General features: G+C 41.7%; 2 protein-coding genes across 8 annotated transcripts in view; one reads left to right on the top strand and one right to left on the bottom strand.

The window, feature by feature from the left end:
• The window catches only part of FKBP9 (FKBP prolyl isomerase 9), a 53,250-nt gene extending 34,728 nt beyond the window's left edge, over window positions 1-18,522 (top strand). For both annotated transcript variants that reach the window (XM_075921772.2, XM_075921771.2), the window contains exons 5-10: window positions 675-864; window positions 4,759-4,904; window positions 6,109-6,295; window positions 11,022-11,167; window positions 16,231-16,394; window positions 17,469-18,522. In XM_075921772.2, the coding sequence (XP_075777887.2) occupies window positions 675-864; window positions 4,759-4,904; window positions 6,109-6,295; window positions 11,022-11,167; window positions 16,231-16,394; window positions 17,469-17,651 (1,016 nt within the window). In that variant the 3' untranslated portion in view covers window positions 17,652-18,522. The remainder of the gene's footprint in view (window positions 1-674; window positions 865-4,758; window positions 4,905-6,108; window positions 6,296-11,021; window positions 11,168-16,230; window positions 16,395-17,468) is intronic.
• NT5C3A (5'-nucleotidase, cytosolic IIIA) overlaps window positions 17,592-24,967 on the bottom strand; it is a 48,424-nt gene continuing 41,048 nt past the window's right edge. For all 6 annotated transcript variants that reach the window (XM_006124043.5, XM_089776554.1, XM_025185149.3 and 3 more), the window contains one exon: window positions 17,592-24,739. In XM_006124043.5, coding sequence (XP_006124105.1) covers window positions 24,638-24,739 — 102 coding nt within the window. In that variant the 3' untranslated portion in view covers window positions 17,592-24,637. The remainder of the gene's footprint in view (window positions 24,740-24,967) is intronic.

The following is a 24,967-nucleotide window of genomic DNA, read 5'->3' as shown; positions in this document are numbered from 1 at the left end:
ATAACTCTGCACACCCTTATTATCCATATAAATATCCAATCTCTCTTTGAATCTTGCTTGACTTCAGTGATTCCATAGTCTAATTATACATTATATCAATTCATATTTTCTTTTATCACTGTTGAATTTGCCACTTTTAAGTTCTTTGAATGACCTCTTGTCCTTGTCTTATGGAACAGGGAGAACAGAAGTTCCAGTATACCTTCTCTTTCCCGTTTGTTACTATATATACCCTCAAAAGTATGGCGGAAATGCTCACTAATTCAGAAACCCTGTTCAGATGCATACTCTATAGACTTGTGTCATCTTTAAATGGAGAAATGAGAATTTTGGTTGACTGGGTGTTGTCGTAATGGACTTAGCATAAATATATCAAGAATAAATAAAACAACATACAATAAATAATGGATTTCAAAGAATTATAGGACCACTCCTCCCTCCCTGGTAGAGGATTGGATGGCTGACTGTGTGTTGATGGAGAGGGTACACAATTCTGTAGTAAAGACTTTTTATTCATTGTCCTCATAGTCAAATCTTCTTATCTGGAGGAAGGCTGGGATGTGAAAACAAAATAAAATGTAAATAAGAATGTGATGAAAAAGATTGATCAAAAATTGAGTTCTTTCTAGAACTGTTGATCTGACTTACTTGCTTATTTCCCATCTCTTCTGTAGGTAAAGAGATTCCTGGCCAGGCTTCTCTGGTTTTTGATGTGGCTCTGCTAGATCTTCATAACCCAAAAGATGGCATCACTATAGAGAACCAACAAGTGCCTAAATCCTGTGAGCGAAAAAGCCAGATAGGAGACTTTCTCAGATATCACTATAATGGCACACTTCTGGATGGCACATTATTTGATTCCAGGTAACCAAACTATTAGACATTACATGGATAGAGTGTTGGATTAGGACTTAGGAGGCCTGGCTTCTATTCCTGACTTTGGCCTGGTGGGTGACCGTGGGCAAATCACTTGCCCTCTCCGTGCCTCAGTTTCCCTATCTGTAGAATGATCTTTTTTGTATAGCACTTTCAGCTCAGGCGATGAAAAGCAACATATTATTATTATTATTTTCAGTCTATACATGTACAGAATATATTTGAGGCTACTTGTAATGCTGTTCTAAGTAGTCTTAATGAGTAGAAATGATCTCAAATTCTTCCCATTTCCTGCCCATTTGTAAAGCCTGTGGGACATGTGGGTTTCAGGTGGAATCTGGGAGTTTGAGGGGGAGGGTGTTTCTCCTTCCCAGAAAGAATTAAAATCTTTGAGTATGTAAGTAGGATTCAGAGTTGTTCATGGTCTGTGTTGCAGTATTGCTTAAGTTGGGACCCCACTGGAGTAGGGGCTCTGTATATACATACTAGAAGATTGTAAGATTTTTGAAGCAAAGACTATCTAAACAGACAAGACTCACAAAGGGTGTGAAAGAAACAAAATATCCCAGTTTCACGTTTGGAGAACTAAGGCACAGAGATATTAAATGACTTGCCCAAGATTACTTGCCAAGTTTTGGCAAAGCCAAGAATCGAACACACATTTCTTAGTCGCAATCCTGTGCCTTAACCAAAAAAACATCCTATTTCCCTACTTGAGAATGCTGCATCTTACAGAATCAGGTTCTTAAAAATACAAAAATCACAATCTCTATGATAAAGAAAAAGGACATAAGTGTGTAGGGCTTTATAAACTGAAATGTTCTCAGACACACAGATTAATGTTGTTAAATATGAAGTGACCTATCATGAAAAATGTGGGCAAGGTTAAGTTCTTATCAAGAAGTTTTGTTTTAAACCTGGCACAAACAGCTAAAAAGAATTGCAAGGAAATCATTGTAAAATAAATAGAGCAATGCGACTTTATCATTCTATAGATTCTGTAATCTGATAGCAAAGTTCTTTTAAACATAAATTAATACTATCTTCCCCAGAGTTCAGTAGTATTATAGGATATCCACTTCACCACAGGTGAACAGAGGTTTAGAGAGATTCAGTCATAGCTGACAGAGATGGGAATAGAATGCTGAAGTCCTGAGTCCTGGAGCGTAGCCCAAGAGAGCCTCTGTTCTTCCCCCTCCCTCCAGGAGCCCATAAATGGCTGATTCACAGCGCTCCTGAGGGAGGGAGTCCCTGACTCTTCCCCCGCCCTCTGTAACTGGGGAGGGGGGAAAAGACTAGCCTTCTAGGCTTTGTTTAACACTTAATTTGATGACTCTAGGAGCTGTTTTTTTAAGACCAACACCAAGTACTGCGAGTGTGGTGATTTTATAAAGTAACCCTCAGTAATTGGAAGCACTTTGTTAGCTTTGTTATGAGCATCCCCTGGACTAAGCGCCCAAGGGAGGGGAAGGGATTTGCTCCCAGTAATATGTGTCAGAGATTCTTGTTGGATGTGTTTGGACGCTAGTCTTCTACACAGACTGTGGTCTTGGGTGCTTGGTCAGCAGCCGCATAGTATTGCAAGCCATGAAATAGTTACAAAGAGCACTTTTCTCCAAGCTGTTGTTTGGGCCTCTGAGTTATGAAGATGTTAATAAAAGACACAGGTCTTGTTCTTCATCTGCAGCACACAATACATGGGATAGCTAATTTAGTGTTTGTAGTACTGTAAATGTATTTGAACATTTTAAAATATATAGTTATATTTATAGTTATATATTTAATAATATTGTGTATGTTTTTTGGTGGGGTGGTGCACAGAGCATACTGTGGTCATGTGGCTCTGTTGGTTACTGGTGTTTGCAGATGTGGCTCTCGAGTCACATAACTGAGCACCACTGATGCAGAGCTTTAGCATAGCATAGGAACAGTGTTATCTGTCAACATTTTTTTCCCTCTCATAAAAATGTAAATTGAGGTCTTGTCTTTCCTGTGGTAACTCAAGAGTTTTTGAAAATTTCCTTAGTATTTATATCTTGGTCAATGTGAATAAATAGTGAGAGAAGCGGTGTAATCACATGCATCTGAATAAGTATACATCATATTAAAGATCTGACACATGTTAAGATTATAAAATGTAATCATTAAAATGGCATGTATTCTTAAAATGCCACTCCTCTGATTGCCTGCAGAAGTTGCAAGTAAGGACAATGTCTGACATGCCTGAAATATTAGACTTGAATTAGTCATCCGGAAGGAGCCAGCCTGGAGAGACTTTTCCTGCTGGCTTAGGAAATGTCAAGAGTGCGGCTGGGTGTAGGAGATGTGTGTTAGGGTGGGGCTGCACTAATTATCTCTCTCCCCATGTTAAGCAATTCTGAGTTGCAGGGCTACTCATGGTAGCCCAACCAAGGCTGCCAAAATTATTGCAGGGCCTGCACGGATTCCTACCCAGTCCAGAATCCCAAAGGCCTAAGCCAGCCTTAATGTTCCTTCCTTTGGGTGGTGCATAGACTCAGCTCGGTGTTGCCTCTAATTTTTTCCATCCATGTGCAGAATAAATTTTATGTGCATGTGCAGATATGCACCACCAGTAGAAACAGACTGCCAGCTCATGTGGGAGCTGTGAGTGCTCTGCTAATCAGCTCGGTGACACCTAGGTCTCCCTTGGATGGCTGCCCATGTGCAGAGCTTCAGGGATCACTGCTTAGCCTTCAAGAGGGTGCAGCACGCAATAATATCTTTTGTGGAACGTTCTCTTTAATCACAGAGATGTTGTACCAAATGCTTGGAATAGGCCTTTTGGTGCGTGGCCAATAGTTTAGAAGGGAAGGGTATTACCTGTATTTTCTTGCTATGATGTTGTTGAAGCTTATTCACCTCTCCATTCCTCTTAGTAGAGGAAGCTATTGATTCAGAAGGCAGTCACCCAGATATCAGTTTATTAACAGTAGCTATTCATTGCTGTTGCTACAAAATGAGGCGTTGTGAAGGATGTCATTTGAAAATTAATGTAGTGCCTTATTTATAAAAGCTGATTAAAACTAGGGATGTAATAGCATAGTTGATTAAACGATTAACCGATAGGCAGAAGTTTATCAGTTAATGCTACCGACTACGCATTTCCCTCTTCCCCTACCTGGTACATTTTTTAGAGGGCTGGCCAGCAGCCCAGCTCAGTCCCAGCTTGCTCTGGGTTCTGGGGGTTATCCCCGCTGTGGCTCTGCATTAAAACTATTTTAGGAGCCGGGCAGCCAGGCAGCCCAGCTCAGTCCTGGCTTGTGGTGGGTCCCAGGAGCTGTGGGGATAGCTTAAATGGTAAGGGTTACAGAGCTAACCCTTACTGATTAATCGTGTAGTCTGCAACATTTTTGTTGACTGCATGATTAACAAATTACACGCTTATTATCATCCCTAAATAAAACATTACTAGAACTGAGGTGGAATTAGAGGTAAAAACTGTTACTTTTGCTAAAAAAAATTAATTTAGCATACATGAGAGAAATCGAGGGAGGTAATTCTTGATTCATTTCGTATCTTGCAGAAATGTTTTTGCAAAAATATTGTTCCACTGCCAGGGTCCCTCAGTCAATTTAACCACCATAAGTGACCCATGCAAATGTGACTGGTTAAATGTTGCGGGCCATATTTACTACTACATAGTGGCTGCTTTGTGCCACTCCAGCGATAGAAAACAGTCATTTGTCTGGATTTAACTGGTTAAAAAGAATGTTAAAGTTTGACAAAGCAATTTTAAAAATAACCATCACAAAGTGGGAAGAGGAAATACACACAAATATTGTAAGTTTGTTATAGTACTAGGTAAATTACAAAACTGCTAATAATGATAATAGTGTCACTAAAGCAAAATATTTTTTATAGCTATTCCCGGAACCATACATATGACACCTACATTGGAAAAGGTTATGTGATTGCAGGGATGGATGAAGGTTTGCTTGGAGTATGCATTGGGGAAAAGAGGAGAATAATAATTCCACCTCATCTTGGATATGGAGAAGAAGGAAGAGGTGAGCTCAGTTGTATTTCAGTACAGTCTCTAATACAAAGCAAAGTGTCTGCTCTTTGTTCTTCAGAGCAATGAAAACTAGTTAATCTCGGAGGTGTTTATCCTCTCTTTTGAATACTAATATTGTTTTCAAAGGGTATGAAAGTGGCAGATTTAGATCCAGAGTTTTCAAAATGATTTTAGTTAGCTAGATATGATTATATACCATCTCAGTGGTTTAAGTGGGGACATGAAAATGACTTGGATAATCTGTGGTTCAGACAAATGAGAGTCAGGAGTCTGCGAGTTTATAAGCTCTGCAGTAAGAGCCTGTTTCCTGCAGATCTTAATAAACTATGTATGCTAAAGGACTTCTGTGTTAAGTTTTCTTCCCCATTCTTTTCACAGCCACAAGTTTTGTGGTCACCTAGGCTGCCTCTGTAATCAGTGGATGCATGTAACAACAAAGAATGTGTGTATGTATCACATACAATTAAAATTCCTTTGTGAAAATTCACTCACCGCTAGGAAGAGTATTACTAACGCATGGCTATGTCAGTTTCTTGAGTCAATAACTTTTGTGTGTTTGTGTTTTAAAAAGATTTTCCCATTATTTTTAATAAATAACTTTTTTAGGAAACATTTTGGTTTTGGGAGAGCATTTCACTGTACTGATTGGGAATTAGACTTATAGCAGAGAAACCCAATGGTGGCTGTAGATGTGTCTATGGCTGCTGGTAACGTAGTCACAAAATACTTTGGGTGTCAGGAAAAGCAAACAGTTATGGTAAAGATTTTTCAAGCATTTTAATTTCTTGGATACTGCTATTCAGCTGTCTGTGCATGGAGGAAGTGTTGATGTTCTATTACAATTTTACTGCTTTAATAGTAACTTGGTATGTGAGAAGGCACCAATCAAGTGGTTAAAATGGTCCCAGGAAATGTAAACTTCCAGCTTTACTGTGCTATTAAAATGCAAAGTAGACTGCTTAGTTTTTAAACCCTGATTTTGTTTTACTTAATTATTGAATTAACTGTTAATATACTTTTTCTTTGGTATCCTCTGCATTTTAGATGTCTTACATTGCAAGGATCTTGTGTCTGTTTTGTGTGCAGAGATATTCAATAGAAGATGTTTTATATATTCTCACTGTGTGCAGTATGAAGTCAGTATGTACTGCATAGCTGCCATTTTTTTTCTCCTTATATGATTGCTTACTATTTAGGAAAGATTCCAGGATCTGCAGTACTGGTTTTTGACATCCATGTGATTGACTTCCATAACCCTTTGGACTCTGTGAACATTACTACTCATTACAAACCTTCCAACTGCACAGTATTGAGTAAGAAAGGGGATTACTTGAAGTACCACTACAACGCCTCACTCTTGGATGGCACATTGTTAGACTCCACGTAAGTATGTCACTTGGTATAGGAAATATTCCACATAACTATGAAAGTACTGGTCAAAATGAATAGCATATAAAACAATAAAGATATTTGGAGAGGGAAAAGCCTTCTGATCACTGTATTGGCCACTGTGCATCTGGTATTGGCCACTGTCAGCCAGACAGGATACTGGGCTAGATGGACCTTTGGTCTGACCCAGTATGGCTGTTCTTCTGTTGACAATGATGTTAAAATACTCATGGGAACCATTTATTTTTCCTGTCTGATCAGGTCTATAAAATCTTTTCATATAGAAAAAAAGAAAGGAGAGAGAGTTGGAACTTGCAAAAAGAGAGATGTGATAGGGGAACATAGAAATTCTCCCCACAATAAAGAAGATGATGCCCATGAATTAGTGTGTTTCATTAGAAACGAGTAGTCTTGTGGTACCTTAGAGACTAGGGTTGCCAGGTGTCCGGTATTGACCCAAGCAGTCCGGTATTTTCGCCTCCTGTGCGGTAAAAAAAAAAACAGAATATACCGGACACCTAAAATGTCCGGTATTTTCTGTTTTTTCCCCCAGACAGGAGGCGAAAATACCGGACACATGGAAACCCTACGACACACTTGGCAACTGGGCTCAGCCCCCTGCCCCCGGACCTTCTGCCTACCTTGGGGAGGCTCGATCAAGAAAACAAGATGGCCACCAGCAAAAAGACCTGAAGCAAGGGGAAGCAATGCCTTCCCTGCGTCTTAGTGCTCAACCTTTCCCCTCTCGCAGTTAATAACTTTTTTGTTTTGTTTTGTTTTTTGCTTAATAACTTTCGGGGTTCTTTTTTGTGTGGGTTTTTGTTTGTTTGTTTTTCTCAACAACTTTGATCTCTCCCCTCTGCCCCCCCAACAGAATTTTTCCCCTGGTGGGTTTTTTTTTGGGGGGGGGGGGGGCGAGGGTTGGTATTTTTGGTTAAACCATCTGTCAACCCTATTAGCGTGTCTCTCACTCTCACTCTCTCACACAGCTGTGCAACTTCCCTTTCAAGCTGGTTTTTTAAATTGGCTTGTAATAATATGGTAACTTTGAGATCCATTAATGAGCAGTCTACAACCTATCCTGGAAAATGACCCCTCAATCTCACAGGCCTTGGGGGACAGGCCAGTCCTCACCTATAGACAACCCCCTAAGCTCAAACAAATTCCTTCCAGCAACCACACAGCAAACCTCCAACATACTCATCCAGGAATTCACCCCTGCAGTCATCTCCGGTGTTAATCTGTCCACATGTATACAAAAGATATCATCACAGGACCTATAAACCACCATATCAGAGGCTCATGCAACTGCACATCCACCAATGTGATCTATGCCATCAAGTGCCAGCAATGCCCTTCTGCCATGTATGTTGACCAAACTGGGCAGTCAAACAAAGGATTAAGGGACACAAATCAGATATTTGAAAAGGTACCACACAGAAACCTGTTGGGGAACATTTTAACTTGCCTGGGCACTCACTAATAGATCTCAAAGTTACCATATTATTACAAGCCAATTTAAAAAAACCAGCTTAAAAGGGACGCTGCAGAGCTTAATTTCATTTACAAGTTTGATACCTGCAATAGAGGTTTAAACAAAGACTAACGCCATTACTCGCTACATTCCATATCCTAGGGTGTTTCTAGACTACACCTCTCTGTCGACAGAGGGATAAATCAAGCACATCTAAATTGCTAATGAAGCAGGGATTTTAATATCCCGCGCTTCATTAGCATAAACACGGCTGCTGCTTTTTTTTTTAAACTGAGTTTTTTTTCGGAAACAAACAAACAAAAAGGCAGTCTAGACATGGATCTGTTGAAAATAAATCCTTTTTCGACAGATCCTGTATTCCTCAAAAAATGAGGTTTACAGAATCTGTCGAAAAAGGGTTTATTTTCGACAGATCCGCGTCTAGACTGCTGTTTTTCTGAAAAAACTCTTTCGAAAAAAAGCGGTGACCATGTTTATGCTTATGAAGCGCGGGATATTAAAATCCCTGCTTCATTAGCAATTTAGCCTATGTCGACAAAGGGATGCAGTCTAAACGTAGCCCTAATGACATAAAAAGCCAAGCACCAGGTACTCAAGAGTTCTCAGAACTCCCTCTGTCAGCTTTATTTAGCATGCACACTCTAATTGATAATTTTCTTCCCATTTTTCCTTCTCTTTCCCTCCACATCCCCTCTCTTTCTCTATTTATTTTGCAACCTGGACCCCTTAACTCCATTCATTAGAAGAAATGGGTTGTGCCCATAAAAGCTCATGATACTATTTACATTTTTGTTAGTTCTATTAGTGCTGCAGGACTGTTGTTTTTTAAGTTAATTCCCTAAAGTTTGCCCTGAATTGTTGGATTCCCCAAGAACTCAGTTGAATACCAGTTTTGTCACTGATTCATTTATTTGGCATAGGGTGTACACTCAGTTGATCAGATCCAAGCATAGGATGGAATCAGTATAGAACTTGCTCTGTAAAACCTCTTCCTTTGTACACATTTACACATTGCATTGCATTTACCATACTCTGCATGGCATGTTTTGGGATTGTCTTGGTTGCTTTGTAGAAACCAATCTCTGTGCAGCACGTTCTTCCATACAACGTTCATATACAAATTTCTCTTCACATTCCTGATTTATCTTGTCCACTGCAAACAGTTCCGCAAGTGTTCTCCCTTATCTTAGCTAGTACGGACATTCTGTTGTCAGCCAGATACATTTACCTTCCTAATCCAATTATTGACACATCACCCACTTCAGTTACACATATCAAGCCAGGCCTATAAGGCTATTGCAGGGCACTGTCTACCCTAACACTTAGAATACCTGTGTGCAACAGGTGAGTGTCCTGACCACTGGACTATCCATCCTTTCTATATAGAGGTTCTGTACTCGGTCATACAACTGAGCTGAAAATGACTAAAGGGAAGAGAGACTGACAGGAAAAGAGGCACTCAGATGTTGCAGCGGCAGGTGCCAGTAAAAAGTCCTAAGATTGCAACCTTTCCTTTTAGAATTACTAGCGGGGTGCGCCCTATGCTTGCTATGCTGGCCCAACCCCCTTTTCTCTGGCTGCTTTTGCTTTCATGGCCTGAGAGTGTGATGACATCATTCTGTCGCCTGGCAGGAAAAACTTTTGTATATATGTAGAGAGAGAGAATGTGTTGGTAAGAGACAAAAGGTAGATGAGGTAGTATCTTTTATTGGCTATATTGTAAATGAGCATGGGTCTTAGAGATATGGGTCTTAGAGATATGTGCATTGCAGAGAGATGAATAGCTATTATTCTGCCCCTTTTTGGTCATGGAGAAGCTGTTCTTGCATGCTAAGTAAATGAAACCTAATAAACAACTAGCGGTGTAATTCATTACCTTCTGAGTGACTGAAAGATTTAGGAAATCTCTCACCAGCAGAAGTTGGTCCAATAAAAGATATTACCTCACCTCCCATGTCTCTCTAATATCCTGTGACCAGCACAGCTACAACATTTCAAACAAAACATATATATATATATATATATTATTTATTTCTTCATAGAAATACATCTCAGAAATAAGATCCCTCCCGCTCCCCCCCCCATAGCAAATCATAATTTATACCATGATAGGACTCAAATATTAGTAAAATTCTTAGAAACATTAAAGAGCTCAAAATTGACTTGGGATTCAAATTAGTTGCCTAATAAACTGGGCACGTAGACTGGGATTTTTAATGGAGCAGAAGGAAAGTGGCCAAATTCCATTGAACTGCAATGGCAGTTTGATGCCTGCTTCCTTCAAGTTCCTCTGAAATCACAGCTGTATTTATTTAGCCAAGGGCATTCCTCGTGTGAGAAAACTTAGTCCTGTGCTTAAGGCTTTGCAGAATCAGGCATGTGGCTTACAAAGTGTTTTTGCCCCAAACATATTTGCAAGGCAAAAAGCCCATTTTTGAATGACAAGGTATTTTGAAGTTTTGATGGGGAGGATTGAAATCATCCAGGTCTAATTCACGAGACCATAGCACCTGTTATTTCAGCAAATATACCACTTGGCATTAGGATGTGAAGGACTAGTTGACTATCCGATAAGCAAATGCTTGATTGTCGACTAGTCGTCCCTCTCTCCCCCTCCCCCCCTTGCTGCTTCTATCAGATAAAGGCCATAAGGGGGAGAGGGTATTTCAAAGCTGCAGAACCGCTTGAAGCCTGCGGCCAAATCCCGGGCTCCACACAACGCTGCCGCTTTGAAAAGCCACGTGCAGTCTGAGGCCATGTGCGGTGTCCCCAGACTGCATGCTATGTTTTAAAGCAGCAGTGCTGCGTGGGAGTTCCCAGCTGACCCTGGGCTCTGTGCAGTGCTGCTGCTTTGAAATGCTGTGGGGAGCACAGTGTCAGGCTCCTCGTGGCATTTCAAAGTGGCAGTGCCACGTGGAGCCCAGGATCAGCAAGGGAGTCCCCAGCTGACCCCGGGCTCCACACAGGCGAAAGCCTTTGAAGTTGATAGGGCTGTTTCTACACTTCAAAGGCGGAGGCACCCTATCGACTAATTGAATAGTCAGTGCAAAATGCATCAACTATTTGATTAGTCAATTACCCGATACTTAACATCTTTACTTGGCTGTTTAGAAGCGTTTAGCATTAAGGGTAAACTTGATTTTGGCCTCAATGGGTCTTTCATATAGAAACTGTACAGTTTGTTAACTTGGAAGTAATGACATTTTTATTGTTTTTATTTTTCAGGGTTAGTCTTGGTAAAACATATAATATAGTTTTGGGACTTGGACAGGTTGTTTTGGGGATGGACATGGGTCTTAGAGATATGTGTGTTGGAGAGAGGCGTACAGTAGTTATTCCACCACATCTTGGTTATGGAGAAGCTGGTGTTGGTAAGTAAGTTAAATCTAATAGACACTACAAAGTTACTGAAGTATATGTGTTATTAGTCGTCTTTTTCATTATTTCTTGGGCAGGAGGGTAAGACTGGCTTTGAAAATGTAAGGAAAGATATTATTTTAAAACATTTTTTTTACACTTTTAAAATGATCTAACAGTATTAAAGCACTCTCTTTGGAGTGTGTGCCATGTTAGTAATTTAACAAAGAAGTGTTTGGTTGACACAAACTTTCCACCTTCAAGAATACAGCTTTGAAAATGTGACTTTCTGACCAGTGGGCTGATTGCCAGAGGACACCACCAAGTGCAGGCACGCACATTTTGTTAGGAATGGTGCTTCGTGTTAATGGAATGCTGCTGGCACTATAGGCTATATTCACAAGGTGGCTTAGATGACATCTTGACCATGGATGTTTACTATTGGGTATATGTGTAAACATGTAACTGTTTGAAATTTTAACAGTTATATGTTTATGTGCGGGGCCGGGTAGAAGGGAGCTGGTGCTTACAGGGATCTGGCTTAAAAGCGGCCTCTCTGCAAGTACCAGCTTTCACCTCCCCCATTCCCCCACTACCTCTGATAATGAGGCAGAAGCCCGGGGGGCAGGCAGCTTCATAGGAGTTGATATGCACAGTGAGCCGGCTTGAAAGCCACTTCCCATGTGTTCCAGCTCCTACCTGCCTTCCTACCCACCTCACACTTCTGCCTCTCTATCAGAGGCAGCAGTGCTGGGGAGGGCAGGTGGCTGGCTCCCCACAATCACTAGCTCCGCCTGCCCTTCCTCCCCCTGCTGCCTCTATGAGGACTGGTGGCTCTAGGGAACCAGCACATGTGGAGAGGCGGCTTAAAAGCCAGCTCCCTGTGCATGCTGGCTCCTGACTGCCCCCTCCCCCACTGCTGTTCTGTGGGAAGCAGTGGGGGGCGGGGCAGGTGGCTTGGCAGAGTCGGCTCCCCATGCATATTGGCGCCCGCCTCCCCCACTCCTTACTGCCTATGACACAGAGGTAGCAAGGGGGCGGGGGGAGGGAGTGTGTCTAGTCGATAAAATTAACTGATAAGCCCAGGCTTATCGGTTAATTGTGTAGTCAACTACAGTTTAGTGTTCTAAACTTCACTTGCGCTGCTGGAGATCAATCGTCTGGTGTTTGATTTAGCGGGTCTAGTTAAGACCCGCTAAATTGAATGCTGAGATCAGCTCTGGTCAGCGCCAGTACTCCATGTAGTCGTGAGGAAGCCAATGGGAATGTTTGCCCCCGTCGGCCTCCCTCTGTGAATATGTTGCTTAGCTCATCTTAAGGCCGTGGTCACCAACAGGTCGATTGCGATCGACTGGTCAATCATGAGGCGTCCTGTCCGCCCCGCCCTCATTTCCCTCCCACCCCCGAGAAGCCCCACTACCTACCTCAAGTGAAAATGGAGGTAGTTTAGGCTTCCCTGGGATGGACAGAAGTCCCGCAGCTTAGCGCCACTTCCGGAGATTCCGGAAGTAGCGCTAGCTGCTTTGCCGGGTGTACTACGGGAGGGAGCATCGGCTCCCTGCACTGCACAGGAGGGGTGAGTCAGCCCTGGGGGAGGCGTGCACGCGGGAGGGTCTGCCCCGGGGCAGGCACGTGCTGGTTTCCCTCGGGGGGGGGGGGGAATCTTGGGAGGAGGCAGATGCAAGGGACTCTCTGCCTCCACTGGCACCCCACTCCCCAGCCCCCACTCCCAGCTACAGAATGCTGTCCCCACTCCCTGTCCCCACTCCCCTGTCCGCAGCCACAGAATTCTGTCCCCACTCCCTTGTCCCCAGCCACAGAATTCTGTTTTCACTCCCATGTTCCCAGCTACAGAGCTCTGACCCCATTCCTGTCCCCACTGGCACCCTGTCCCCAGCTGCAGAAACCTGTCCCCACTGGCACTCTGGCCCCTGCTACAGAACCCTGTCCTCTGCCCTCCCAGCACCCTGTTCCCTCTTCCCTGCCCCCCGCCGCAAAACTCTGTCCCCACAAAATTATAAATGCTTTATTTTAGATTTAAATAGCATGAATAAAAAACAGACCATTTATTTCATAACTATAAACACGTGATTTTAATTTTATACATCGCATAATTTAAAAATAAACTGTTTATCAGAGTGTGTGAGTAAGGGCTGGGGATAGCAAGAGAGGGTGGGGCTTCAAGGAAGAGGCGGGGCTTCAAGGAAGGGGCGGGGTGGTAGATCTTCGCCTGTTTGGAGATTTAAAAAGTGATTTTAGGTTTAAAAATGTTGGAGACCACTGTCTTAAGGTAAGCCAACTCCAGCTACATATTTTACATAGCTGGAGTTGTGTACTTTATACTAGACCTAGAAGGTTGAGTTAGTGCTGGCCATAGGCACTTGATTGCTATTTGAGTGAGGAACTCCCAGGTGAGTTCCTTAACCACAGGGCCCAATGTTATGAGGAGCTTATCCTCCATTGTTTCTTGCAAGAAATGCCTTAAATGCCTGATTCCAGGAAGAGGGTTCACAACTGTGAATCCTAACCAGCTATCCATGGCTTCCTGCACTCTGGATTTAGACTCCTAATTCCCTTGCAAAGGACAGGGCTTGGGCCAAGCCTCTTGCCTTTGTGTCTCGCAGTGGTTAGTTCAGGTGATACTCCTGCTCAGTGTGCTGCCTCTTGTGAATCTCATCCGTAAGTGCTTGTCTCTTCCCATCCATTGCATAGGGGATCTAGCTGCTGAATCCAGCCTTTGTGAATCCCAGTCATTTTTCTAGGTGCTAAAAGTTAGGCATTATGATAATTTTGTACTTGGGCCTGCAGTTTCACCTGTACATGTGCATAATACATTTGGAGTTGCAGTAGTTATGCATAGGATAGAATTATGTGCTCAAGGAACTTTGTGGGATTGAAACTTTAATTTGGAATGATTAGGCTCCAGGAATTAGTTATGAAACCTAGACATTCCAGAGGACTTTCAGTCCTCAGTACATGGAGTTGTTATTGGCTTGTGCAATTAAAAGAACTTGAAGAATGGTGCCCTAATGATATTAAATTCTAGGTTCTGAAGGGACAGGCTGCCTCACTGCAGCTTATTCTGATTTGGCTTCCTAAAGAACATAAACCACTTCTGTTACATAAAGATTCAGCCTCAGGTATCACACTGAGTTAGATGTCAAATAAAATTGAGAGATTAATTGAATACCGTTTTGATTTCTATGTGAATCCAGGATAACTGCTATACAATTATTAATGAAAAACTCATCATGTATTTGAAGAATGTATACAATTATGTATTGTTGGTATTTGCCATTATTGAGATTACATTGGATATATGGTGTGAAATAAATGCTAGCATGTGTACGAATATATTGGTTTTTTAAACTGTCTGGTGGGACTCCTTTATTTGTTTTGGAACAGACTTTTCTTTTTGATTATTTTTCCTTTTAAAAATAAACAAAATCTTACAAATTCAATCCCCTCAGTGATGAGTCCCGGGGGAGGAAATGTATCAGACAAAGACAATCGTGTATCTGTAGTTAGAGGCTATATGCAGTTGCCACGTACCTTTTGGTTTTTAATAATAAAAAATTGGGACACAGTTATTATGGAAAGGCTAAATTTTATATTAAGTGGTTATTAAAATAATTGGATTGAAACTTGGGTAGGTACCAATTCAGGAAACCATCCCTATTCAGGAAGGGCACTTAAGAATTTGCTTAAGTACCATTCAAGTATTTAACTTAAACATGCGTGTGCCTTTCCTTAGGGCCTTTAAAATGAGAAGTGGCACTTTTACATATGTTACTTATTGCAAATATGTAGTGCTGTTTGCGTCTCCTGTGATCAAATATTGTATGGTCCAACTGGGGATGTAAAACCCTGTTCAGTTGGTTAACCAGTTAAATATAAAGGAAAAGGTGAGTCGGGCTGGAGGGCGGCTCCAGCCCAGGTGGGATGCAGTGGCCTCCCAGCTTGCCATGGGTGCGTGTGAGCAGCTCCCCCACCCTCCTGCTGCAGTCAGGGGCTGCTCCAGCCCAGCCGGAGCAGCCGCTAACTGCGACAGAGGGGCCCCTTTCCAGCCCCGTGTGGGGCTGCCAGCTTCCAGCCTGCATTGGCTGGGAGCTGGAAGCCCTATGGGGGGACCCTGTGGGCAGGGGGCTGCTCCTGGGTACTGGTTTACCGTTACCTGGTAAGCATCATCCATTAAAATTACCCGTTCACGTCACAAGTAGGGATATAAGTGATTAGTCGACTACCCAATGAGCATGTGCTTATTAAGTAGTTGAGTAGTGACTTGACTAGTCGCTTCCCCTCCCCCCCCCTTGCTGCTTCTATCAGAGAGAAGCAGCAAGCGGGGGAGCTGAAGTCAGCTTAAAAACTGGTTTCCTTCAGCACCAGTTGCAGGGGTAGGAGAGGTAGATGAGTAGCAGGGGACCAGGAGTGAGCTGGGAATCAGCTGATTCCCGGTTAACTCTTGTTCCCTTCCCCCTGCACCTCTCCTTCTAAAATGTATTAAGAGTCACTAGGCTCCTAATACATTTAAAAAGAACAGGTGCAGAGAGGGAGTGAGTCAGGAATCAGCTGTCCTGGCAGCTCTTTAATACATTTAGAAAGCAGAGGTGCAGTGTCTGGGACTGGGCACAAGCCGTGAATCATCTGATTCCTAGCTCACACCCATCCCCCTGTTACGCCCTGACGGCTCTTGATACATTAAAAAGCAGGGCCACAGCGGGGTTAGCTCCCGGGGCCAGGAGCTAACACTGCTGTGGTTCTGCAGTTTTCCCCCTTATTGACCAATTGAGTAGTTGATGGAAATTCCATCAACTACTTGATTAGCTGATTACACGTAATTGCTACATCCCTAATTGCTAGGTCTAAACCCTATTTGCTGTTTATATATGGCATGATCCAGTGCCTACCGAAGTTAAGGAAAAATCTCCCAATGATTTTGTTGGGCTTGGATTGGAAGTGAAGCATTTGTTGTTGTACTTTTAATAGATACTTTTTAATTGTGGGGGGAAAAAAACCTAAAAATTGTGCTTTGCCATATAACAAAGTTAATACTTAACTGTGCCATTTGTTGTGACAGAAGGAGAAGTTCCTGGTAGCGCCGTATTAGTTTTTGACATTGAACTGCTTGAACTAGTGTCTGGCTTACCTGATGGCTACATGTTTGTCTGGCATGGTGATGTCTCTCCAAATCTCTTTGAAGAAATCGACAAAGATAATAATGGAGAAGTGTTTCTGGAGGAGGTAAGTTCAGGGGCAAAACTATTTGCATAGATTTTTTTTCTTAGCTCTGCTACCATCAAGCTCAGGAATAAGCCAGGTTTTGGAAGTTATCCAGTGTAGGCTATGGTTATTACCAAGTTAATAGAAAGCTGACATTTTAAATTAAATGTACATGTTAAATTAAAAAAACAATATGAGCTATCAAAATGCAGAAAGACAAGTGGTTAAAAGAATACATTTGTTTTTCCTCTTTTTTTCGCCTTCCTATTATCCCTTCCTCCCTTTCTCTTTAATTTTCCTCCTATCTCCTGTAGCTGTTCCACTCCTACTCTTACAGGGCTCTTGTCTACAGAATAGATGTAATAGACATTGCATATCAGAACTGATGGGGCATCTGCCATGTATTGGCCCTAAAATCAGCCTAGGAAGGCTGCATGGTAGGTAGCTGCAGTAGAGGCTGCAGATAAGTAGGCTGGGTGGTAGACAGCCACAAGGGAAACTACAGATAATTAGGGCACAGCCGATTCTGATAAAAGGGAAGCTGCAGACCAGGGCAGGGGTGTCTGCAGCAAGGAGCCCAGGGGGAAGGCTGGCTTCCTAGACCCTGGTGGAAAGTTGGTTGGCTATCAGGGCCTATGACTGAAGCTCAACATCATGTTATTCAGTAGTAGTTGTTTTCTGTTGTGGACAAGCACTGCATAGATATGCCTGGGTATCAGTATTTTCTCTCATTTTTTTCCATCCATGTACAGAGAATAGATTTTGTTATGTGTGCACTGAGGCATTTGTGGATATGGCCTACCAGTAGACACACACGCTACCAGCTGTGGCCATTCTGCTAATTAGCTAGGCAGCATTTGAATCTCTCTTGGTTGGTGACCCAAGCACTCAGCTTACAGGGAACACTGCTATCCATCCATTCATGTTATGGGCTAGTTCTAATTCCTGCCAGACTGCTAAAAAACGTACTGGCAGAGCCGTGAGGGAGAGCTGGGGCCTGCGTGTAGCCAATAGAATTAATCAATAAGCATCTGCTTATTGGTTAATCGTTTAACCGACTATATCCCCATTGATAACCTTTTTTTTCCTCTCTAGTTTTCAGAATATATTCAAGCTCAGGTTGATTCTGGCAAAGGAAAACTAGCTCCTGGTTTTGACTCTGAAAAGATTGTTAAAAATATGTTCACAAATCAGGACCGAAATGGAGATGGCAAGATCACAGCTGAAGAATTCAAACTGAAAGACCAAGAGACCACAGAAGGGCATGATGAACTGTAAAACAAACAAAAAAGGAACAACAGTGAGCTGACGTGTCACTGTGTGTTGGAAGATGTTTGAAGTTCTGTGTGTATATTTGAAGGGATGTTTGTACACAACTCTTCATGTGTGATGGTGGTATACAGGAAGTGGATTATTGTATAAGAAAAGGTTTTCAGCTGAAATGGGTGATTATATTTTCAAAAAGGCAATAAGGGAGCTCAGTGTAGGTTTTATAAAGTGATTTAGTATATACCAAACATCGTTGTGAAAACAATCTGGTTAATTTTTATGCTTAGAATCACAATTTTATTATTGAATGATATACTTCACTTGGTTGGATGGAAAGTAGAAACTATACAATTCTTTTTTTGAAGAACTAAAATCCCCTCTTTTTGTATTTAAAATTTTACAGGTATGTAAACGAACAGAAAAATATGCCCCACTAGCATACCTGCAAAATAACAAAATTGCTGCATTAACAGGTTAGAGAGCTACTGGTAGTACCGTTAGAAAAATAAGTATACTTTTCAGTAACTGAACAAGTCCCTTTTAAGAATCTCCAGTAGGATCTATGATGTGTAGATTACAAACAAGTAAATGATTAGACATGCTATTGGAAAATTCTGGCAAGCTGTGAGTAAAATGTCTCTCTTAAGTTGTGTCCACGTGTGATGATGGGTTTTACTGTATATGTGATAGAGGTTTGCCATGTTGCTATATCTAATTTAACTAGAACATTCTCAGAGGACTGTTAAAGCACTGTCTAAGGTATAAATACTAAATTTGATTTCTGTATACTGTATGTTAAAACTGGTACAGTCACAGAGTTGATCTGTAAATGTAGTAAGTTGTTTAAACTGACCAATAAGAAATAAAATTAAGTACTGTATTTTCTGGAAAATTACATGAACTTCCTTCAACGCACAGAAGTATATCTCTAGTCACAGAAGAGTACAAAGAGAGGTAGTGTACGTTTCTCTTCACAGCATATAATGGAGAAACATGCTTTCTTTGATCTGCATACATGAATGGTACTAGTTTTAAACACTCTGGCAAACTCATTTGGAACACTGATATTTTTAATTAAATGCAATTTTTTTCCCCATTTCAGAAAATGCTATGAACTTTTGTTGGATTTGATCATTTTGGGTGGTTGGGTAATTTTTCTTTTGTTTATATAAAGTATTGATCAACACATACTGTACTTTTTCCTGCCAAGGAGTGGAGGGCTTAATATGTATTGATCAGAATAAACACCTTACATCATATGCAAGATTACTGTATAAAGTCTATATACAGTTTCATTATAGGAACTAAAACCCTTATGAGAAAACACCCCTTTGGACTGAGTGTAATTAAGTGTAATAATTCTCACTGATGAGCTATAACCAAATAGTTCTCCTTTTTACTTTGTATTAATAAAAGGGTTTTTGAAAAATCTGGAGTTTCTTAAATTGATCATATCATTTCACCATTAGCTGTGGGTGTTCAGAACATACTTTGAAGTTTGCTTGTACTGTAAAACACAGTTCCTATGACTTCTATATACTTCACCTTTATTAATGTTAATGAATAGTGCATTGTCCCTATGCCCACTGAAAGCCAGGTTTATGTTTGAGGTTTTGCCTTGTACTGCTAGGACCCTAGTTAAAAGTGCTGCTACAAAGAAATCCTGACAGACCACGTGACAGATAAATTTGATATGAACTAACTTTAGCCCTTTAGTGCCTGGTAGAAGATCGAAGGTATTGGTGATTTGCAGTTGGAATCTCAAGCAATAGCATAGAAACAGCCCTTTTACAAAAGCAGTGTTCTTATGAAGGCTTTAGTTCCTTGTGTTGCATAGAGTTTCGTCTATTTCTTTGCAAAATACAAAGATTGTTCACTGGTAACTGTAGTTCAAATATACTGCTTTTGCATAATTCACAAACAGTATCTTTGATACACAGGAACTACACAGCAACCTTCAAGGATCTGGACACATGGGCTGTGTGAGATTCTTGTGGCACTGAAAATTTGGAGACAATTTTGTACACCCAAACAATCATTTGCACAGTGCTAGAACCCTGAGGAAGAGAGGACACAAGTGGATAGTCTGAATATCTTGTGAATACAGCTGAAGTTGTTGTGAGTCACCTTTAAGAATCATTTCACACATTTCCCCTGCAGTTGGTCTAGAAAACTCTATTTAAATCAGAATAGTAAAACTGTTCTGCAAATGAAGATGTCAAATAGGGAGAAGTACTAGATAAGTGTATACCGATAGCCAGATTTTTGTAATAGTTCTGTCAAAAAGACAAGTCATTGTCACTTTAATGATAGTACAGTAAATGGAAGTCCCTCACCTACTGGGAAGCAATTTTGCGTTGTATTCATAGCCAGCCCCACGGCAGTGTCTCACTGAGTTTTACTTATTCTTCCTCTCTGACTTGTTTAATCTTAGCGTGTATGCTCAGTAGCACGGAAACATTTGAGTGGTCTCCCACCCCTGCTTGGGAAGACACTTTTGAGAGATGGTCTCAAGTATCTGAGCCTGGATGAATTTACAGAAGAGAACTGAATTGGGGGATCAAGTTAAAAAGAATGGTTACTTACCTTTTTGCAACTTGGTCTTTGAGAAATGTGGCACATGTCCATTCCAATGTGTGTGTGAATGCACAATTTGTATGATCGTCTGAAGAATTTTCCCTAGCTGTACTTGTCGGGTCAACTGTGGTGCTCCCAATGGTGATGCATCCCGGCATCGTATATGTACCCCTGCCGACCTGACTCTCACTTCCAACCTGACTGCCGGAACAGTCCAACAGAGGAGGCAGGAGGGTCTGGAATGGACATGAGCAACATACCTCGAAGAACAACAGTTACAAAAGGTAAGTAACCGTTCTTTCTTCTTTGAGTGATTGTTCATGTGCATTCCAATATGTGACTTACCAGCAGTTTGTACGGAGGAGGCTACAGGAATTTGGAGAGGGTGTTCCAGGAGTTGAAGGCAATAGTGACTGAGGAGTGCCTGATAGTTCAAGACTTTCAGCCAAATAGACTTTGCGCCTGAATTTTAGGTCCAGCATTTTAGAGTCCTTATTTTTTGGGCCAGGACCAGATTGCCCTTCACGCTCTTACTGGTTTAACATGTTCTTCACCAACAGGCCTGGCTGGGAGTAGATGTAGAGGTGATCATATCCCCTCTGTGGCACAAAGCAGTGCCTCTCCTCCCCTTTGGCCATGAGCACAAGAGAGGTCAGATTCTGCCAAAGCACCTTTGTGGTGGTCTGAATGGACTTAATAATGAGAAGCAAGGCTGCCCTTGCTGGATGCTCACATGAAAGAACATCCACAATCAAGTTGGACTCTTCGACCACCTCTTCTACTGGGAGATTGAGACCTTGGATGACATGCCTGAGGAGCTCCTGGTGAGTTCTACAGTCCATTGAAGTAGGGGACAGGGTGGTATCCACCACTGCCTCATCCAGTGAAGATGACCATGAGGCCACCAGGGAAAACTATGTCATCCTGGCCCCTCTGATCCCCTTTTGCGTCTCCTTCAAGCTGAGGGGGAGAGTAGCTGTCAGTTTGGACACCATGTTCCTCCTGTCTCATACTTACAGTATAACCACTTTTATGTTTTGCCCTGAATTAGTTAAAAATAAGCCTTTGTGTGTGTGATTGCTCATGCTACTTTCCAATTCAGGCTGAATGAGTAAAAGTTGAATCGGCATTTTAAATTCAGTGCCAGTAGGGGAACGAGGACAGGAAATAATGGCTCTGTGTGGAAATTTAATTTAAGAATTTGGAGCACAAATAAATGTTTCCCCTGAAACTTGAATAAAGAAACCATGTAGCTATGTTAAGTTATAAATAAAAAATTGCTGTTTAAATTATAGCACCATTTTTTTTAGATGAAGTGTTTTAACAGCTGACTGGGCTCCACAGATGAGTAGTGGATAGGCAGTTGCCTTCTTGTACAATGGTCGTTCTTGTTTCTAGCCAACAGCATAAAGACTGTCATAGTTTAAAAAATAAGCAAAGAAAAAAACCCACCAACCCAAAAAGACACCTAAAAATACTTGAGTACTTAAGTCTTAATTTTCCGTATTTGTGAGATTGTGGGTGACAGCGATAGTAAGAGATTATTCCTGGGTGAACTCTGCACCACTGCAAAATTCATTTCCCCAGCAGAAAATAGTCTGTTGTGGTTATGTCTTTTGCCCACCAAGACCTGCTGTTGTGCCAGAACAGAGGGCAGCCACTCCTGTTCAGAAGCAGCTAGCCACAGCGAGGGAGAAAAGTCTGCATTCCTCACAGTGCTCTACCCATGTGACCAGGTGAGGAAGTAAGGGATAAAGTGGGGGATTGGACAGCATGGGGCACATGGCACTGGAGGAACAGACTTGGATGAGGGCCAACTGGGAATGGGGATCTGGCACCTCAGGGAAAAGGGGCAGATATGCCTGACTTGATTGAGAGGCATGGGGGTCGGCCAGGGTCACATCTCTGAGATAACAAATGGTCAATTAGTTACCAAAATCATGTTATCAGTGGGAAATAGGTCAATGGAGGGATCATAGGAGTTACTATAGAGAACTTTATGGGTGTCTGGCTGATGAGTCTTGCCCACATGCTCAGGGTTTAGCTGATCGTCATATTTGGGGTCGGGAAGGAATTTTCCTCCAGGGTAGATTGGCAGAGGCCCTGGAGGTTTTTTGCCTTCCTCTGTAGCATGGGGAACAGATCACAGCTGGAGGATTCTCTGCATCTTGGGGTGTTAAGTATTTGAAGGCTTCAATATCTGAGATATAAGTGAGAGGATTATTCTAGGAGGGGTGGGTGAGATTGTGGCCTGCACTGTGCAGGGGGTCAGACTAGATGATCATAATGGTCCCTTCTGACCTTAAAGTCTATGAGTCTCAGTCTCCCCCCACAAAAATCCTGTTCAATTTTTCTCCTGCCTGCACCCAGCAACTCTTTAAGTCACTCCCAGTTGCTTTCTCAACAATTATTTGACTCTCCCTCCACTCCCCCATTACCTGATTCCCCCAAGCTGTTGCAGTCTGAGGGTTGCAGGAAATATGTCTTTAAATGAATTATTACTCAAACTACAAGTTCTACCTTAATACATCTAGTAAAGAATCTATTTGTCAGAAAACATTTTCTGAATGGCTTTTGTATCATTAGACATACTTGCTGACAGGTATTTTGAAATAAATTACCAAAATAAATGAAGCTAGTATGATTGTTATTGTAACAAATACAATATGCAATATTTTGCAGAATTTAAAAATACAGTGTGCAGGTTTTTTTGGTGCAGAATTCCCCCAGGAATAAGAGATCAAAGAAGGAAAGTGGCACTTTGACATCCAGCCTGCCTTACGGAAATATTTTTGAATCCCCATTTAGGATGTACTGGAGAAAAGAATGGTTGTTTATCATACAGTAATTGTGCTTTTTTTGGTTTGGTGAGCCTACCTTACTTGGAAGGTTACAGAACGTGCAACGAGATGGTCTCTTGTATCTTTCCCAAACATAGGTCAAGCTCGGGGGTGGGCAATAATTTTCACAGTGGCGCCACTTCTTTAATTTTGGTATGTGGTCATGGACTGGCTCCTGGTCCTGTGGAAGGGGTGGGGTTAGAGACTGCAGAAAGAGTGTGTGTGTGAGAAAGAGACACTCTCTGTAGGAGAAACAGACTTTGACACAGACTGAGTCAGTGTGGCATAGAGACAGGAGTGTGTGTGTGTGCTGGCTGCTGCTGGGTATGTTTCTGAGAGAAGCCACATGCTGTCTCTTTAAGACAGGGAAAGTTGTCCTGCGTTGTTGGATGCTCAGTCTGTGGAGATAGGGAATGGGGTGGGGGAAGGGAGAAGTGTGAGAGCGCATGAGCACTGAAATCTTAGAAACACTGGCTCTTAAGACCGGTACTCCTGAGTCACTCACCATCCATGCTTTAGACTGCTGTGTGTCTGTCTCTCCATGATCCCTGCTCTGCAGAGATGGGGTACAGGATAGGAGGACACCCTGGCTTTAGCACTCCCCTCTCTGGACATCTAGCAGGAGGATCCTGGGAGCAGTTCTGCCGTAGGATGGAGCAAGGTGGAGGGAGGAGCGGCAGAACATGCTGCTGGCTGTAAGTGTGCATGCTCTGCTAACCAGCTGGGTGGCCCAGAGAGATGCTTAGCTGGTTGGATCCAGCCCCCAGCCTTGATTTTGTCCATGCTCTGGTCAAGCTTCTGTCATGCATTTTATGATCTTGGGGTAAATAATTTTTTTAAAGGAAACCGTTTGCTCTTTGAGTTACTTTCTAGCCATATTTTTTTTTGGGTGGCTGTTCTCTAAAACTGCTGCCAAAACACCCAAAGCCAGTCAAGAATAAAGTTTACAGGTGACTAACACTTAACTGCCAAGGGTAGTGATAAAGCAGTGCTATTTAGTTAAGAGTAAACTTTAGCAATGTTAAAGTGATATAGTCCACATACAGTAATATTTTGTTAGAAGCACTACATCTTTATGTTGCATCATTTTCACCAGGGAAAAATATATTATGAAAACTTACACTATGAAACATTAAGGAAATACCCCTACAATAAAGTGCAACTACAATTCTTGAATATAGCAGTCTTTGAGAACTCAGGACTGTACAAAAGGCAACACATATCCCTGCATGTTAGCTATCTGTAGAATGTTTACATCTTAAATTCTAAAACATCCCTCTCATATGCATAATTAAAAACAGAAATTGTAATGTCCTCTAAGCAGTAAAGTTAATCACATCTGTTAAAACAGCAGAGGTGTGTGATGAGGGATGGTATAAGAGCAGTAAAGAAGCATCCAGTTGACCAGGATTCTGAATATTACTTTTAGATGCCAAAATGATGATCCAAAAATTTTACATTTAAGAAGTACAACAGTTCAGAAAACAATATGAATAATAGCCACATGTAAGACAGCATAAGTGTGCTCTTCTGTCTAGTTGTTCAATTAGAAGAAGTGTAGGTACTTCAGGATGCAATTTACAAGATTTTCTGTAGGATGGAGTTGGCCACATCCAGAGATTCATCCTTCACCAAAACAATATCGTAAGAGTCCATGTATTTTTCCAGAAGTTCTTCTACCTAGTTATCAGCATGAGAGAGAATACCCAATTAATAGGTTTTCATATAGAAAAGTCAACCATCATGGTACTAATTTTATAAAGACTTTTTCCAGTTATCCAGGTGAAATATGTATATCCACTGCTAGCTATTAAGTATCTGAATTTCATAGATTGTGGAAGTGAGACTAAAAGCAAGTTACAATTCGATATCCTACCCCAAACTTAACAATATATAAACTACACTACT

Source organism: Pelodiscus sinensis, chromosome 2, assembly GCF_052426305.1.
Source record: "Pelodiscus sinensis isolate ZL-2025 chromosome 2, ASM5242630v1, whole genome shotgun sequence".
In the NCBI taxonomy this organism is placed as follows: domain Eukaryota; kingdom Metazoa; phylum Chordata; order Testudines; family Trionychidae; genus Pelodiscus; species Pelodiscus sinensis.
The sequence above is the reverse complement of the archived record's forward strand: the minus strand, read 5'-3'. Positions and strand labels throughout refer to the sequence as shown.